Consider the following 18,124-nt stretch of genomic DNA (forward strand, 5'->3'; position numbering starts at 1 on the left):
CTAAAGTAGTAAATCAAAAACAGAACCAGAAATTTAAACCCAGAAGCTAAAGCAGCTGCTTCTAAGCCAAAGACGATAAATGAATGAAAAAAAAACGTCAATGCAAAACATTTGTACTTTTTCAAGAGCAAGTTGTACTTTGGTTTTTCCCATTTACCCCAGACGTTTCTTTGATATGATTTCTGTGACGTAACTCGGCAGCAGCTGTTTTTGAGGGGACTTCTGTGGGAAAATATGAAGTCTTAGAGAATATAAAAGGGCTTAGGCTGTTGGAAAAGGCATCACAACCTGAATTTCCACCAAGCAAAGCCAAACTGCCAGAGAGAAAATGCGTTCCTACATTCTGATTGCCCTCTTCGCCCTGATTGCCCTGGCAGCTGCTCAAGGCGGACCACAAGGTGGACAGCAGGGTGGCCAGGGAGGACCTCAAAATGGTCAGCAAGGTGGACCCCAGGGAGCCCTACAGGGAGGACCTCGGGAAAGACAACAGGGAGGCCAGCAGCAGGAAGGTCCTGGCGGTCCATGGGGTCTGCCTCCGAATGGAACCGAACTCTCCAACAGCACCACCACTTCGACCACTGAGGCTAGCACCACTGAATCCAGCAGCACAGAGGTTTCCTCTTCGTAACTTAAAGATTGATCCCAATGGAAGCCAACAGGCTTGCTCAGTTCCTTATCCTTGCCTTTATTAATACAAGTTCTTGGAATAATTTGATATCAGTACTCTAATGCGTTGTGGCTGAATTCTGTTATAATCCGCTTTTAAGCTTCGTGGAGTTATTAAATCAAATGCCTGCAAATCGTTTAATTAAGCCTAAGCCCCTGCTCATCTGACAAAAATGCTGGGTATTATTCTGAAGCAGCAATTGACGCTAAAAAGTATGCAACACTTTTGTGCTGCTGCTAAAAACCACTTTAAAGCAAATCCCAGGAATGCAACCTCCTTCCCCCGAGCATCCCGCAAATTGCCACTGAAAGAGTTCCGCCTCCCCGCACCGAAATCCGCGACAAACAGCAGTTGCAAACGGCAGTGGGAAAAGTGGGAAAAGGGGAAAACGCATATGCGGTGGCTCATGAAATGCAGTACAAAGTCGTCTTCCTCATCTACTCGCTGCTCAGCGAAGCGGCCACTTTTAGTGCACTAGAGTGTTTGGTTGCAGAGCGGGGTGGCTCTTTAGTGGGCGGAGCAGGGTGGGCGGTAGTCGGTGGGTGGGAGGCCATCAGTCGTGGACCGGCGAAGTGATCAATTGATTTGCATTTCCCACTCCGGGCAGAGCGGACACCAGAGTGCAGTGCAAAGGCGCTTTAAGTCAGCTCCGCCATTGACTGGACTCTGCGGCAGGGCTTAAGCCCACTGAGATCCATAAGCGATTAACCCAATATAGCCGGAAAGTTTTCATAGGGAATTGAACATCAAATATACTATATATAGTATAGTATCCATTGGAAAAGAAATACCTTTCTAAAGCAAATTAAAGGGTTCCTATTAGACCAGATTTAATAACAAAATCTGGCAACTGATGTTGCATACCAATGATCAACATAGCATTATTCAATTGACTTCCCCTAGATCCAGTGATCTGTCGTTGTGGCCACCAGTGGGTTAAGCCAGCTGCCACATGCGACTGGAGCAAGTGGGGCAAACTGGGCAACTGAGGCAACTGAGGCAACTGAGGCGAGTGGAGCAGGCAAAACAGCTCGCTGGGGAACTGTAAATCACGTCGAGCGCAGAGCGCAAATTGGTTAGTGAAACACATGAACCATTCATCAGGAGGAAAAACGCGGGGAGGAGCAGAGGACCCGCACACTCACACACATGAGCTGGCAGCCGACTAAATTCGCGCTTTTGAAAAATGAAAGCAACTGCAAAAGTACAGGAACACACGCAGATTTGCGAAAGTAGCAAATGTAATCTGCAGGGGGCTAAAGAACGCGTGGATTCGGAGCGGAAGATGCAGGGAAATCATATTATCCTCAGGTGGAACTAGTTGCCCCTACCCGGAGGAACACAGAGAGAAAATCACATGCAACCAAGTAATGTCTCGATTGGTAGGAAAATGTTTGTCCCTGAAATCGAGTGCTTGTCTTAGAATGGGAAATCTCCTCACCAATAATCCCTATACCTTCGAATCCCAGATTATTTTCTGTGTGCACTAGCCACACAGCAGGCAGGAAGTTCTATCCAACTTTGCTCAACTTGAGTCAAGTCACCGCTTTCTTCACTGAGCTCCTGCTTGCCTTCATACCGTCTAGGAGCACAAATTGAAAGGAAAACACATCCTGGCTTCCTGAAAAGGCTGCAGCAGCGCAGGAGCAACAACAAAAGCGGAAAAATCAGGATGAGCTGCAGCGGCGCTGAAATGCAGCAAATGAAATTTTCCAAGGCCGAAGCGATCGAAGCGAAATTGAAAAAGTAATCATAAATATTGCATGCAGCTTGGTTGGGCTCTCCGCCATCTATTTTTTAGTTTTTAGTCGCTTTCATTTTGCTGCTCTTTCCCCCCTTTTTTTGCCGATTAAGCGGCGTAAAGTAAAAAATATGCAGGCGGCCCGGTTAAGTATACGCCGCGTGAGCTCTGCAAAATTGAGCCCGAAATGCGCACAAATGCCGCTTCATGTCATTCCAGGCTCAGATCCGGATGGAAATGAGTCGGCGTGGCGATGGCTTTCGGTTCGGAGAGTGAGGATGCCATATTTACACGGCACTCCACTTCTATAGGGATGCCGCCGCGGGCAAGGAATATTCTAAAGCGCTTCGTGTGAAAATAATTTCACGGCGGAAAACAAGGTTACGGGGCTAAAGGCAGGTCTCACGACTTTTGGGTTATCTAGTAATTTGAATAAGTATAATCCGCTTGATATTGTTGAGCCCATTTCTATTAGCTGTTAAAATCGATTAAATGTAAATATTCGGAAGTATTTTAAAATCAAATTGACTATTTGACGTAATTGTAGTTGATGTTTACATTTTAAGACCAAAGCGTTTCACAATTACAAAATAACAATTGAAAATTTCATAAACAGAGAACACAAAACAAATATAGGTAACTGCTAGGTGACGCACTTTGGGTAAATTAGTCACTGCTAAACAGTAAACATTTTCCCCAAGCATTCAACTCTCTTTGTGTCTGGTTTTCGGTTTTACCAAAATACCGCAGACGTTTGTTTGATTTCTGTGACGACGCCCCAGCAGCAGCTGTTTTTCAAGAAATACGTTTGGGCCTAATGGAAAATTTGGACCATATAAAGGGGCTTTGGCTGTGGGAAGAGTCATTACAACTCGAGTTTTCACACAGCAAAGCCAAACTAACAGAGAGAAAATGCGTTCCTACATTCTGATTGCCCTCTTCGCCCTGATTGCACTGGCTGCTGCTCAAGGCGGACCACAAGGTGGACAGCAGGGTGGCCAGGGAGGGCCTCAAAATGGTCAGCAAGGAGGCCAGCAGGGAGGACCCCAGGGAGGACAACAGGGAGGCCAGCAGCAGGGAGGTCCTGGCGGTCCATGGGGTCTGCCTCCGAATGGAACCGAACTCTCCAACAGTACCACCTCCACTTCGACCACTGAGGCTAGCACCACTGAATCCAGTTCCACTGACGTTTCCTCATCATAGGATGCCCAACAAAAACTCTAGTATTAATCGATCCTGTATATAGCTATAAAATACCTAACCAAAATGTCCTATTAAATATATAAGCTTTAAAAGTGAAAATTCCCAAGTAGTCGTCTAAGCAATATGCCCTGCGAGTCCCAGGGTATGTGAATACATTTAGTGGACTAAAAGGTTTTACAAGCCCCAAACGCCGAACAATGAGAACCGCTTAAAGCGCACGGCGTTGTTTCAGCATTTAACGGAAAAAGTTTTGCCATTCAGTTTGGCACCACCCTCGCTTTCCCACCCACCCACTGAGCTCGACTCTTTAACATGGTGAAAATTAAAAGTTAAATGCGCAAAGTCAATAAAAGCCGGCCATGGCGACGGCGATGGCGATGGCGATACTAACAAATGGAAGCAAGAACGCGGCAGTTGGGAAATCCTTTAATGCCATAGCATTTGCATGGCAATATAGACTTTGGCGCAGTGGAGCTGGGAATGGAGTGGTGATCCATCGAGGACAATAGCTCGCCTCTTTGTCTTTTGTGCGGCACTTGCGACTGTTTGCCCAGAGATAAAAACTCGGTTTGGGGCTTGGGCAACTAATAGAATGCAATTGCAGTAGTCAGGACGCGCAGGATTCTCAGGATTCCGGGGCAAGGTCCTTCGGAGTGGTTTGCGTTTTGTCTTTGCCGGCTAAGTGGCTGCGTTTGCTTTGCTAATTGATGCACTAGGCGCCTGTGTGTTTTTCAATTACCGGGCACCAAAAAAGGACCTACGACTCAGCGCGGCAAATCCGAGCAGATGGATTCCTTCCCACGTATCGGATAGACAGCTGATTAAACCATCAATTCCCGAGAACAAAAGCGTGACCGGAATAATGGCACAATTTGTTCGATCCAACACCCACGCCACGCCCCATTTTCCCCACTTTTCGGCCTCTTTAACTGCACTTGGTTGGGCGGAAAACAAAAATCAATTGCGCAAAATATGCAAAGCGTTTTTAATTAAAATTTGAAGATCTTGGTCGGACTAAGCTCGGCAAATTATAGAAAGCGAACGCATTGGGCCGTGGATTATGGCCAGAGGCCAAAAATGGGCATTCCACAGTTGTTCAGATTTTTTAATTGCAATTGCAGCGCTCATTAAAGCGATAAATTTTCAATGCAAATGAAATTTGCATTTTAATTTCCCCAGCCAAGTGGGAGAGTGCAGGGTCGTGGCATGGGGAAGGGGTAAAAAGGGGGCCCGCAATAAAACGAAATTAGTTTCCATTTACGCACATTGAATTATCACTTTCCCTTCTGTATCACAGAATTAACAAGGGGGGGAGGGATGGGGTAGAGATTGCAGCCTGTGCTCGGTTTGGCTGGAGCAAACATTGGCCACTTGCTTTTAGCACTAATTAGTCAATTTATGTCCAATTTGCTAATTTGTGGATGCTTCGCTCTAAAACTGTGAGTGTAACCCGGCAACGGTTCTCGGACATCGACATATGTATCCTGCTGGTCCGCCCGGGCACACAGTGCGTATGATTAATGTTTAATTGCATTAGCCTGAGTGCCATCCTCGCCTACACGGCTCGCAAATGTGATTAAACTGAAAGTGGTTAAGCTGGATTGCTTTGATTCATTTAAATTCAACTTGAAACGAGGCCAGTTTTCAAATATATAATATTCTTTATTATACAAATTGCACTAAGGAGCAAACTATTGTGTGAATAGGTACACTTAAACTCTATTTTCACAGCTCGAATTTATTCAAGTGCACTTTCGAGTGCGCATTTCAGACCTTGCAATTTTCCCCGACCAATGCAAATTAAATTAACATTTATTTATTGGTCCTGCATTTGAAGGACCCATGCAAACTCATAAATCGCATTCGCTGCTGGTCGAACTGATGAATTAGCCGCAAGCCCAACGGAATCGAATCAGAAGGCGACAACTCCATTAGCTATAAAAACCACCCGAACCACCCACGTTCTGTGGTGATAAATAGTCGACTGGACAAACACAAACACAAACGCAAACGCAGACAAGAGCGACGACGGCAGTATTAAAATCGAATCAAGAGCAGCTGGTCTGTGACGCAGGGGAAAAACAGATATTCATTCATCTATCCATCTAGCGTTTGGAACATCTCAAGACTCTTTGTCCGGCTCCGGTTTTGCCAAATTACACCTGACGTTTATTTGATCGCCGACGACGTCACCGAAAACCATCTGGTAACGAAGTCGGTGAAACTGGCGAGGTGAGAGTATAAAAGGCTTGTGGAACTGGCGAATAGCTATCAAACTCCAGTTCCACTGACAGATATAAGCACCAAGCAAGATGCGTTCCTTCATCATCATCGCCCTCTTCGCACTGATTGCCGTGGCTGCCGCTCAAGGTGGTTGACGAGGTGGCCGTGGAGGTCCTCGAGGTGGACCCCAAGGTGGACCCCAAGGTGGACCCCAATGTGGACCCCAAGGTGGACCCCAAGGTGGACCCCAAGGTGGACCCCAAGGTGGACCCCAAGGTGGACCCCAAGGTGGACCCCAAGGTGGACCCCAAGGTGGACCTCAGGGTGGACCCCAGGGTGGACCTCAAGGTGGACCACAGGGCGGTCCTCAGGGCGGTCCTCAGGGCGGACCCCCGGGTGGACCGCAGGGAGGTCCCCAGGGTGCTCCAGGTGGACCCGGTGGCCCCGGCGGACCGTGGGGACTGCCTCCAAATGCCACTCTTCCCAGCAACAGCACTACCACCACCACTACAACTACCACCGAATCCAGCACCAGCACCACCACGGAAGCCAGCACCGAGTCATCCTCTGCTTAGGGCTCAGGACTCCAGCCAATCTAAAATCCATTTTTGGCTTGTTCTCCTCCGCGCTTCCGTCGATATTAATAAAAGTCTTTTCTGCAAAAAGTAAATCTTTCTCACATTTTCTCAGCACCATTTCGCACAAGATACTTGCATTACGTCTACGGAGAGAAATCGGTTGATTAAAGGGGAAAAAGACATTCTTAAATTAATAGTGCGATCAAATTGTACACCCTTTTTTGCTGTAACAACACATACATTTTGTATTTTTAGGATCGAAAAATTTACTGGCGTAATAAGGCATTCAGATAAAGTGGGATTTCGGCACAGTGGAGCCCCGTGATAGATGGCAGACCAAGACGGTGGTGGAAGAGCAGAGGGAGGAAATCGAAATGTAACTTGTTCGCCAAGGCCGCCTGGTGGCTGACAGCCGGCGGCCATGAGAGATTCGCTCGGTTGCAGTGACACTTGGAATAGGCACGTCCTTCGAAAGGGACGCGGCAGCAACAAGAGCCCACAAATCCTGGGATGCGCTGCGTCAGTTCTTTAAGCCGCATCCTGGTGGATGAAGCTACGCCAGCGCGTTTTAAATGGGCCATGCAGTCGCCCCTCCCAAGTTGGGTGCAATGATGTGACACGACGCACACACTTCGTGGGCATAAAAAAGCAGCTAAACACTTTATTTATGCACTCCCGCTTGTCGTTTGTCTTGAAAGTTTTCGCATTAAAAGAGCTGAGTTTGCCAAACTGTGTGCAATGAAAATGAGTTTCGCTGCCAAAACAGGGAAAACTCTGGCCAAAAAGCAGGGTCGAACTCGCAACAGTTGGCTGTGAGTCCCCCAAAAGCTGTGAAACTCTTTAAATATGGCTCGCAAATTCCAAACATTCTCCGGGGAAGATTTGTAGCTCGCTTTTGGCTTATCCCGGTGGAGTTGCACGAGGGGATTGGTAGTCCAGAACGGCTGTCATTGCCATGGATTTCCTGTCCACTCTCGCCTGGCTTTAAGCGCCTTAAGAGCCATTAATGCCGGGCCTTTTGGTATCTGAGGCAGAAATAGATCAAAAGTCAGACCCAAACACACGACGGACCAGATGAACTGGGACAGGGTCAAGGATTGGGACAAAGGCAAAGATGGCGATGGAGCAGGCAGTCCGTCCCGTTGGTGGCACATTTTTATTGGTCATTAGTGCGAGCCTCTATCGGCATTCGTAAGCATTTACACATCGTTAAACTTTCATTTCCGGCAAATTAAGCGCATTTTATGTACCTTCTCCGTTCGGTCGCCCTCAGCAGGCCGCCGCCCATCCTCCTCCTGCTCCTCATCCTGCCCTGCTGTTTGGGGTCACCCGTTGGTCGGTGTCAGCAGAATGACCACAACAAGCGGACACTGAGAGAAAGTCAGAGTGAATATACAAAATGAACACAGCTTTTGATTAACACTATATAATCTTGTTAAAATGGGAAGATTTAAAACTATGTTTGCATTTTTTCTGAGTGCAGGAAAGCTGCCCGACTAGGCTCGTGCTCATGTCCCGGACTTAAGCATATTTAATGGTGGGCAAGCAAATGGGCGCCGCCCGGGGCGTGTCCCTTTCATTGTTTGTCTTTCAATCGAAAGTCAATAGCAAGGCTGCGTGGAGGAGTATAAAAGGTCCGTCATTGGGAAGCCCTACGACTTTCCTTGATCGCACGATGTCGTTTTGGGCGGTGAGTCGTGGCCTAACGCCGCCTTCGAAGGTAGTGCCCATGCTGAATCCCAACCAGCGCCAGTTTCTGGAGGACGAGGTGCGCTACCGGGAGAAACTGAAGCTGATGGCTCGTGGGGATGCCATGGAGGAGGTGTACGTGCGCAAGCAGGAGACTGTCGACAATCCGCTGGAACTGGACAAGCACGATTCCTTCTACCAGACCACCAAGAGCCTCCTGGTGCTTTTCCAAATAATGGGCGTGATGCCCATTCACCGCAATCCGCCCGAGAAGAACCTGCCCAGAACGGGCTACTCCTGGGGCTCCAAGCAGGTCATGTGGGCCATCTTCATCTACAGCTGCCAGACGACCATTGTGGTTCTGGTGCTGCGCGAGCGCGTGAAAAAGTTCGTCACCAGCCCGGACAAGCGCTTCGATGAGGCCATCTACAACGTAATCTTCATCAGTCTGCTCTTCACCAACTTTCTGCTCCCGGTGGCCAGCTGGCGGCACGGTCCCCAGGTGGCCATCTTCAAGAACATGTGGACCAACTACCAGTATAAATTCTTCAAAACTACCGGCTCGCCGATCGTCTTTCCGAATCTCTACCCACTCACCTGGTCGCTGTGCGTCTTCTCCTGGCTCCTGAGCATCGCCATCAACCTGTCGCAGTACTTCCTGCAGCCGGACTTCCGGCTGTGGTACACATTCGCCTACTACCCCATCATCGCCATGCTCAACTGCTTCTGCAGTTTGTGGTGAGTACGTGTCCTATGGTAAAACTAAGTGAAAAAACCCCAAGCAGACAATACTTCCTTTCTGAAATCCGAAAGGTACATCAACTGCAATGCATTCGGAACTGCAAGTCGCGCTCTTTCCGACGCTCTGCAGGTAAAATTAACATATAATCAGTGCTCAATTGAAAAATTACAAAACTGAAACATTCAGACAACCATCCGGGGCGAAAAGCCCGCCCAAAAACTCACCGAGTACCGCCATCTGTGGGTGGACCTGAGCCACATGATGCAGCAGCTGGGACGAGCCTACTCCAACATGTACGGCATGTACTGTCTGGTCATCTTCTTCACAACGATCATCGCCACTTACGGCAGCATCAGCGAAATCATCGACCACGGGGCAACCTACAAGGAGGTATGTCCGTTTGCCACGCAGGGGAAAGACTCTTTTTGATTAGGACATTTCCAGGTGGGTCTGTTCGTCATCGTGTTCTACTGCATGGGTCTGCTGTACATCATCTGCAACGAGGCGCACTACGCCTCCCGAAAGGTCGGACTTGACTTCCAGACGAAGCTGCTCAATATCAACCTGACCGCCGTGGACGCTGCCACCCAGAAGGAGGTGGAGATGCTGCTTGTGGCCATAAACAAGAATCCGCCCATCATGAATCTGGACGGGTATGCAAACATCAACCGCGAGCTGATCACGACCAACATCTCGTTCATGGCCACCTACCTCGTGGTCCTGCTGCAGTTTAAGATCACGGAGCAGAGACGCATTGGTCAGCAGCAGTCCTAGTTATTCAACCAATGTTTCCTATAAAATGATTCTCTCCAAGCTGGGCCAAAAATAAAATGCTTTTGGTTTCAATGTATATCGAGTTTAATAAGGCTTATTCCTATATCTTGACTCAAATTTGTCCAACCACCAAACTTTATACAGTTTTGAGTAGCTACTGACCCAAACTAACAACTCAAAACACTTTTTAAATGATATAAAAAAAAATTTTTTTGCCAAATTTTGAAATTTTGTAAAGGCATATCACTTTTTACTCCGATCATTTCTTCCTATGTTATGCGTAAAATAATGACTTTTCTATGACAAAAACTTGGGGTTGGCAAAAGGACCATATTTTGATTGCAATCCTTTCTCAAAACTTGGCTTAAAATAGTCGCACAACCAAAATTCTTACTGTTTTGAATAACTATTGACCCAAACTAACAACTCAAAACACTTTTTAAATGATATAAAAAAAAAAAAATTTGGCCGAATTTTGAAATTTTGGAAAGGGGTTACATCATGATTTTTTGCGAAAAATTGAAAAAATTACCATTTCTAAATTGGAATGCAGTTTGATTGGAAATTTTATTACGAATTCAACGAGACATATCACTTTTTACTCCGATAATTTTTTCGAATGTTATGCGAAAAATAATCACTTTTCTTTGACAAAAACCTAGGATTGGCAAAAATTGGCGAAACTTGACTTAAAATTGTCCCACGACCAAAATGCTTAGAACTACAAACAATTCTTAAATAACTTTAAAAGTCTAACAATATTACCCAAATATATTCAAACTGCGTTATTTTTATTTGCATTCTCAATAACATTTTTATTTAACCCTAAAACTAAGAAATCGCGATAATTATATATACATTGTAAGCTTAAGCACTACAAATTTCATAAATGTATTTAATGCTTCGTCCTTCCCGTCTGACTTAGAAGTTATATAAATAAAAATTTCGTTCCTTCAAAATTTTGGTTGCAGCTCGCATTGAGTCCACCGATGGGATATGTGCCACCGCATCAAGCAGGACTACAGTGGCAACAGCTACCTGGGCCTCCACTTGGGCACCCAACTCTTCCGCGCCCTGATCCTCGACTCCAAATTGAACGTTACCTATGTGGCACAGATCCGCTATGACGTTGATCTCCCAGAGTTCAAGACAACGAACGGAATACTATCAGATGGCGGCCCTGGCGAGTTCCTGGCCAATCCAGTGATGTGGGTAAAGGCACTGGACATGCTGATGGACTGTTTAGTGAAACAGGGAGCGGATATGCACTCGGTGGTCTCTATTGCCGGAGCGGCTCAGCAGCACGGTTGCGTCTTCTGGTCGGAGTTGGGCCTGAGGCGTCTGTGCAATTTGAACGTCAACCTGCGGCTCCACGAGCAGATCACGGAGAGCGCCTTCGAATTGACCAGGACCCCCACTTGGCGGGATAGCTCGACGGACGTGCAGGTCCGTGAAATGGAGCACACTGTCGGGGGTCCCGCTGAACTGTCGAAAATATCGGGCTCCAGAGCGTACACGAGATTCACGGGTCCCCAAATACGGAAAGTATATACCCAGTGCCCGGAGCAGTACAAGAGAACTTCCAGGATTTCGCTGATCAGCAGCTTTTTGGCCTCTCTCCTTATCGGTGGCATTGCCTCCATAGACTACAGCGATGGCTCGGGGATGAATCTGCTCGACATCCGGAGAAAGAAGTGGTCTCCGGCGTGCCTAGACGCCTGTGCTCCTGACCTTGCCAGACGTTTGATGAAGCCTATTCCCTCGTCCCGGCTGCAAGGACGCATCGGGGACTACTACGTGAAACGCTGGAACTTCAGGCCGGACTGCATGGTGGTGGCTTCCACCGGGAGCAAAGCCTCGGAACTGGCAGGGCTTCTGGTAGAGAATGACTTCCTCATGCTCAGTCTGGATACCAGTGATGTGGTGGTGATGCCTCTAAAGAAAGCTCCGCGGCTGGAGGACGGCCACGTGATGTGCCATCCGACAAGAAGGGACGAGTACATGGGTCTCCTATGCTTCCAAAACGGAGGATTGACGCGAAAAGCCATCTGTGAGGATGTCGCCGGCGGCAGCTGGAGGCGCTTCTACGAAATGCTAGACGCCACGCCCTCGGGCAACAGTGGTAATGTGGCTGTGCACTTCCGGGACCGGGAGATTATACCCACTGCGAAGGGCACTCTACGCTGGGATGCGCACATAAACCCGATGGCCGCGGAGTGCATTCGAGGCCGACACCGCTTCTCCACACCGGAGATTGAGGTTCGAGCTCTAATCGAGGGTCAGATCATGCACCACTGGTCGATTGCCCACGAGATGGGCTTCCACCACACACCGGACACAAAGATCATCGTGGTGGGGGAGGACTCCAGGTGCCAAAGTGTCCTGCAGATCGTGGCGGACATATTCAATGCTCCTGTTTACCAGCGAACCGGTGTCGAGGTCAGCCTTTTGGGATGCGCCTTTCGTGCCAGGTACGCCTTTTACGAACACCGGGAGTCCGCCTGCAACTGCCAATCCTGCATGATGCCCACGGGCCGTAAGACGAGACTCAGCTTCGACGAGTTTTTCAGGGACGTGCCTTCCGGCTTGAAACTGGCTGCGGAGCCAACACCTGGCTGCGATAAGATCTACAAGCCCCTGATCGAACGATGCTCCCAAATCTGCCAGCTGCTGGCCTCCAAATCCAGTGTGTACTTTTTCCACCCAAATGTATAAACTTCAATAAGATAGTATCCATGTTCCTTTCTTTCTACGTTTCTAGGAAAATCAGTAAAGTAACCTATATTTAACTAAAGAGTGATCAATTACTAAGTCAAGGAGGTATCGGAATGGGCCTAGAAATCCGCATCCCAGCCGGAGAGCTCGTCCGGTGGCTCGTTCAAATCGCACGGAAAGCGGTCGAAGTAGCGCACATCCGTGGGATGGGCGATGGGTCTCACGAAGGGCGGAATCAGCAGCTGGCTGGCCAAGCCGTCCCAGTCGAATCCCAGGAACCACCTAAGGTTTAAACACATCATCAATAGCTATCTTTCTATCATATTTGATATCGTTTCACTCACTTATGTTTCTTTATGTCCTGGATGCCACCAGTCTGGTAGCCGAGGCGCTCCGATGGAACATCGCGGCATAGCCTCTTGATGAGCTGCACGGCCCAGCGGGAGATGTGCTTGGGAAAGGCTATCATGTCAATGCCCTTCAGGATGAGGTTGTACGTCTGCATGGGATCTGGAGCACTGAACGGTGGCCTATAAGCAAAAGATAACCATTATTGGGGGAGCTTAAAAACTCAAGAGGTGGTGTCAGTTACGCACGTTCCGTTGAGCAGTTCATGAATGAGAATGCCCAAAGCCCAGTAGTCTACCGCTCGATCGTGACCCTTGTTCAGGATGATCTCGGGTGCCACGTACTCCGGTGTGCCGCAGAAGGTCCACGTCTTAGAGCTCGTTCCGATCTGCTTGGCGAAGCCAAAGTCCACGATTTTGACATAGCCGCGCTCATCCAGCATCAGGTTCTCCGGCTTAAGGTCTCTATAGATGATTCCGCGGGCATGCAGGTACTCAAACGCCTGCAGGACACACCCGATGATGAACTGCGCCGCGTTGTCCTCGAAGGATCCGCGATCCCGGAGCATCGTCCATATCTCCCCACCCATGCAGGCCTCGAGCAGCATATACACGTACTTCTCGTCACGGAAGGTGCGATACAAACGGCAGATGAAGGGCGACCTCGAACTGAGCATGATGTGGCGTTCGCTGAAGATGTGCTCCTCCTGTTTGGTATCCACAATGTGTCGCTTCTTGAGGCACTTCAGGGCAAAAATATCCACGCGATCTTGATGGTGGGCCTTGACCAGCTCCACCCGACCAAAGCCTCCGATGCCAAGAGTGCTGACCACCTCGAGGTCCGTGAGCTTGAGATCGGGGAACTCCTGCTGCAACTGCTCCTTCGGCTCATCCCGGCAGCTTTCCCGCGCCTGCTTCATCGCTAGCATCCTGCTCTCATCGCCGTAGTCCTTCTCCTTCAGCTCGCAGAGATCCCCAATCAGCCGCTTGAAGGAATCCCTGTCCAGGGTCAAGCACTCAACTCCTGGTGACAGTGCGATGATGTTGGCCGTTCGCTTATCCTCGTTGATCAGCGCCTGCTCTCCGAAATAGTCTCCCCTGGACAGCGTTCGCAACTCAGTTTCCTCCGGGGAGGTGGGAGTTAGTTTTTGGGTCACGCGGACATTGCCCTGTGAGATCAAGAAGAAACTGTCCCCGGCGGTTCCTTGTCGGATGATGTAGGTGCCAGCGGCGTAGAACTCCAGCTCCAGAACGTCTGCTATCTTGGCCAGCAGTTCCTCACTAAGGTTCATCAGCAGGGGCACGGATTTTAGGAAGTTCACGCTGTTTTCGATTCGCTGGAGGCCCGTGCACATCATAATCTGCTGAAAGACCCGTCTGTCCAGCACCCATACCCTCGCAGCCTCACTTAGGACTCGAATGGAGGCCGTCCTGGTGCAGTTGTAGAGGATAGCCAGCTCCCCAAACGCCTTTCCCGCCCCCATCTTGTCCAGAACCTTGCCCTGCTGCATCACCGCAAACTCGCCGGCGGCGGAGACGTACAGATGTGCGCCCACTTCACCCTCGCGGATCACAAACTCGCCGGCTGCTATGCTCTTGGAGTACATTGAATCCACCAGTTCCCGCACCTGCGATGCGTCTATGTTCTTTAGGAAGTCATTGTCCATGATGGCGTCTTTGATTTGCTGCTTATCACTGGGAGGATCAGGGTTGTGAGTTGCAAAGGGCTTAAAAATGAAAGCTCATAAAAAGACGTACCTGAAATCCTTGTCGTATTTTGGAATCGGTATGCTGTAGGATTGCTGCATGGACTGCACACAGCTCTCGGCGGATACACCTTGTTTCTTGATGGCAGCGGGCATCGCCTTGGGTCGCACTTCATCCGCAGATGTCGATCCAGATGGGGAGGCGGAAGATGTTGATGGTAAGGGGGCCAGCGGTCCCAGAGAAAGCGCCTCCAGGGCGAACTCCGGACTGGTGGGCAGCACCATGCCGCAGGAGCTGCACAAATGTGGATTCTGGTTCCTACTTTCCTGCTCGCCGCATTGCTCTGGCAAGGAGTAGAGCTTCTTCTTGGCCTTTTCATTTCGGGTGACGTTCAGGTTGTTGGTGGTCTGCTGGAGCACACTCTGAAAAACGACGGAGATGGCGGTCAGAGGTTGGAGCAACAATTGTGATGCGTCGGTCAATCAATCCCCCGGCAATTGGCGGACAATCAATCGATGGAGGCGCGTGATTCCCTCGACACCCGAGCCCAACTCAATTAGATGACCCACTGCGGATGGCATTCACGTGCTTTCCCGATGACGAATTTCGGGATGCCAAACACAGCGAGAACTAACATATAATCTTTGAATTATTTTCAATGTGGCTTTTTTTTGTTGAGCAATTTAACTTGTATATATATACATATATTTATATATATAAATTTATTAGTTGGTTATTTAAGATTTAAGGTTTTGAACCATTTTTTGCCAGTGCATGCCAATTGGGTGCGTTCTTCGACTCTCTTATCACAATCCGTAAATAGAATGCTAAATTTTCCCCTAGGCGGTGTGACCCAAAAACGGCATAGATAAAGCCGTAGCCAAAAGGCAAATCCAAATCCGTGGCGCCTCCTCAGAAATGGGAGCTAGTCATGGAGTTTCAGTTTCGGTTCCATTTCCAGCTCAGAGGGTAAACATGATAAGCCGAATGTCAGGGCGAGGTGTTACCACCCACCACCCCGCTCCAGTCCCCAATCGCCAACCACCTTTTGCTTGTTTTCCAAATTATTTGCATAGAAATTAGCATTTCAAAAACACTCTTCGCGGGCCCAGCTCGTATTTCCTTTTTTCTCGCTCGCCGCTTTTTTATGTCGGCTTCGGTTCCCAACCGATTCTTCTGATTCTGTTTTTTCGAGATGCGCGTGCTGCCTCGGTCGGAACTGTATTATCTATGTATCTTTGTATCTCTGTTTGCCCACAAAGTAATCTGGAGACCTGAGATCTGGGGAAGCAGAGCCGCGGGCGCCGGATCAACTGCTCGAGCTGGAGGTGATTCGGCAATTAGCGACGCACACTCGTGAGGCACTTGAATAAGGTGCCAAAGAGCTTTACATCCCGGTGGAAATGCAGACTGGGAAAGATTCACTATCCAGCTACTTGATTGATAAAGCATTTCCATTTCATTGCCTAAGTCATATTCTTAAATGATCTTCCCTAAGAAAGGGCATTTATTGAAGACTTAGCAAGCCCATTTTAATTTGTATGCCTTCCCACAACCATGAGAACATAGAATTATCTTATATTAGCAATTTCTCAGTCTCAGCTCTCCGACTTTACAGCCCCAATTAGTGAGATAATGGAAATTAAATGATTTTCGGCTTCCAGATTATTTGAGAAGTGGCTACCAAGTATCTGGCAGTCGCAAGTCTCGAATTTTCACTCCGCTCTTTGGGCTATAAAATTGTGCACGACGATGAGATCTCGCCAAGAAGTGCTAATCACTTGGCTCAATAAATCTGCCTTACAGTTTAAATACATGTGTGTGGATGGAAGCCGTGGACGGGGGCTCAAGTACAAATTATAAGGCGGGGATGGGGCATTAGATAGATACGAGTATCTAGCAGATACGCCGGCAAGGGCATGGGTTAGCCCCCGTTTTCGCCGCCTCCACTCCTCCGCCCCTGCGGTTCAGTGGGGTAGGCATGGGCATGGTCTTGGGGTATGGGGATTGGGTAGGGAGTAGGGGGTCTATGGGTGTATCTGATATCTGGGCAGAGTCTGCTGCTGTTGCCCAGATAACGATGTGATAGAGATAGAGGAGGGGTTTGTCTGTCGGCGTGTGTATTTGCAGATACTTTGTATCTCTGCGATACACAAAGCGAATTCGAATTTAGTCCGAAAAATAGTGCGGTCTGTGTGGCTCCTGCTTATCTGGCAGGGGCAGCAAACAAAAAGCGAGCAAATAAAGCGATGCCAAAGACAGCGATGGATGGATGGCTTTTCCCGACACACCCTCTCTCACCTGGGCGACCTCACCCCCTCACCTTCAGCTTGTGGATTTCGCGGTGCAGCTTGACCAGCTCGCTCTCCCGACTCCTCACCATTTCCCTCAGAGCCTGCACGTCCTTGGTCAGATTGCTGACGATCGCCTCCCGCTCCCGATCAGTCAACTTTCCAGCGGCCATTCTGCCAGTCTGCTGCGTTGTCCGTCTCCGTTGTCCGGGTCAAAGGTGACTTGGTTGTCCAATCTTCTGCCTCGATATCTACGATGTTCGGTCCTCAGCTAGGGTTATTCCATTCAGGCGGAGATGCTCCTCCGCTGCAGTTCGCTGGCGGTTTGCTTGCGCGCGCGATTCGTTGGCGACTGCCATCAGGCGACGATCGACACGGCGTATACGTGATTTATCAGAGAGAGAAAACAAGAGAAGAGGGCCGTTAAACAAAAGAGCGCCTTTAAGAGCGTTCTCCGCTTATCAGCAGAGTCAACCAGAGCTGAAGAGTGCAACAAATAGGCAATTTTCATTAATTCGTACTAATAATAATTTTATAAGCTCAGTTACACAATTAAAGTATCAAATACAACCTTCGGGCTTCATATCTCTGTGAATTAAGAAGGGGTTCTTTAACAGTTAAAGTGTAATATCAGGCAAAATAATTCTCAAATATTAAATTTAACATTGCAAGCCCTTGATAGCCCTTTAAGGAAATTTAATTTGGCTCTTCTGCTGCCCGAAAACAAAACCCAGCCACAAAAGCCAGGCGTAATTTGATGATGACAGCCAACGCGACATCCACAGGAGGACATCCACCAGGGGCCTCCGGTGATGGGTCAAGAGGGGTTAGAAAAGGGTTAGAAGGGAGGGACTCAGATGGCCGTTTTAGAGGGGTCACGAGATGGCAGGGCAAGGGAAAATGGAAGCGAGACCTACGGCGTCACAGAGCGTATAAATGAAAACGAAAATGCGAAATGGCAGACGGGAAATATAAAAACGAAAGCTGAAAATTCTGAAAATAAGGAAAAGGAATATAGTTACCATAAGGTGGCCAACACTCAAGGTAACGATCCGCGTTTTGGACACCCAACCGCAGACTACTTGTAGTTCTTTTAAGAAATATATTAAGCTTCTTTTCAACATTTTTTATAAATTTAAAATGGCTTCCTTATTATTTTCTTCAGAGGGACATAACCCGCAGCTTTAAAGCTATCTGTATATTAGTCCCTAAAAGTCAGAGGGAAGATGTGTATATGTCCTTGATAAAGTGAATTGGACAATTTATTGGTGTAATCTTACTCTTGATTGCTTACTTTAAGTACCAAACTGGATATTTAAATTTATGTGCACTCGTTGCTGTCTTATTTGTCATTGCAAAAGTTCGAAATGGGGGAGCAGCGTCTTAAAGTAAATGTGGAATGCTGAACGCAAGGGTTCCAGCCAGAGGAGGAGTTTTGCCGTAGTTT

General features: G+C 48.3%; 6 protein-coding genes across 8 annotated transcripts; 5 read left to right on the plus strand and 1 right to left on the minus strand.

The window, feature by feature from the left end:
- The first annotated feature begins 270 nt into the window (after positions 1-270).
- On the plus strand, positions 271-818 carry LOC6617291 (ATP-dependent RNA helicase DHH1). The gene has a single exon (XM_002041582.2). It carries the CDS (start codon positions 329-331, stop codon positions 626-628), a length of 300 nt encoding a protein of 99 aa, XP_002041618.1. The 5' UTR covers positions 271-328; the 3' UTR covers positions 629-818.
- Positions 819-1,281: 463 nt separating this feature from the next.
- On the plus strand, positions 1,282-3,710 carry LOC6617292 (tenecin-3). The gene has a single exon (XM_032727602.1). The coding sequence runs from the start codon at positions 3,321-3,323 to the stop codon at positions 3,609-3,611; it is 291 nt and encodes a 96-aa protein (XP_032583493.1). The 5' UTR covers positions 1,282-3,320; the 3' UTR covers positions 3,612-3,710.
- Positions 3,711-5,989: 2,279 nt separating this feature from the next.
- On the plus strand, positions 5,990-6,489 carry LOC6617293 (proline-rich proteoglycan 2; the record flags this gene model as incomplete). The annotated part of the gene is made up of 1 exon (XM_032725418.1): positions 5,990-6,489. A coding segment is annotated over one exon (420 nt), but the record flags the coding sequence as incomplete, so codon positions are not given.
- A 1,574-nt stretch (positions 6,490-8,063) lies between these two features.
- On the plus strand, positions 8,064-9,693 carry LOC6617294 (gustatory and odorant receptor 21a). Its single transcript, XM_002041585.2, has 4 exons — positions 8,064-8,839; positions 8,915-8,972; positions 9,030-9,233; positions 9,288-9,693. Exons 1-4 carry the CDS (start codon positions 8,088-8,090, stop codon positions 9,615-9,617), a joined length of 1,344 nt encoding a protein of 447 aa, XP_002041621.1. The 5' UTR covers positions 8,064-8,087; the 3' UTR covers positions 9,618-9,693.
- Positions 9,694-9,798: 105 nt separating this feature from the next.
- Positions 9,799-12,463, plus strand: LOC6617295 (xylulose kinase). Of its 2 annotated transcripts, XM_032725410.1 has the most exons (2): positions 9,799-12,303; positions 12,379-12,463. In XM_032725410.1, exons 1-2 carry the CDS (start codon positions 10,614-10,616, stop codon positions 12,393-12,395), a joined length of 1,707 nt encoding a protein of 568 aa, XP_032581301.1. In that variant the 5' UTR covers positions 9,799-10,613; the 3' UTR covers positions 12,396-12,463. The 2 variants fall into 2 exon arrangements, with proteins under 2 accessions (XP_032581301.1, XP_002041622.1); XM_002041586.2 differs by lacking the exon at positions 12,379-12,463 and having other exon boundaries at positions 9,799-12,349.
- LOC6617296 (cGMP-dependent protein kinase, isozyme 1) lies at positions 12,383-17,034 on the minus strand. Of its 2 annotated transcripts, none has more exons than XM_032725398.1 (5): positions 16,767-17,034; positions 14,438-14,808; positions 12,929-14,374; positions 12,677-12,862; positions 12,383-12,614 (listed from the first exon to the last, which is right to left on the minus strand). In XM_032725398.1, the coding sequence occupies exons 1-5, from the start codon at positions 16,848-16,850 to the stop codon at positions 12,452-12,454; spliced, it is 2,250 nt and encodes a 749-aa protein (XP_032581289.1). In that variant the 5' UTR covers positions 16,851-17,034; the 3' UTR covers positions 12,383-12,451. The 2 variants fall into 2 exon arrangements, with proteins under 2 accessions (XP_032581289.1, XP_002041623.1); XM_002041587.2 differs by having other exon boundaries at positions 16,710-17,034.
- Positions 17,035-18,124: the final 1,090 nt, after the last annotated feature.

The sequence above is a fragment of the Drosophila sechellia genome, chromosome 2L (assembly GCF_004382195.2).
Source record: "Drosophila sechellia strain sech25 chromosome 2L, ASM438219v1, whole genome shotgun sequence".
Taxonomy (NCBI): Eukaryota; Metazoa; Arthropoda; class Insecta; order Diptera; family Drosophilidae; genus Drosophila; species Drosophila sechellia.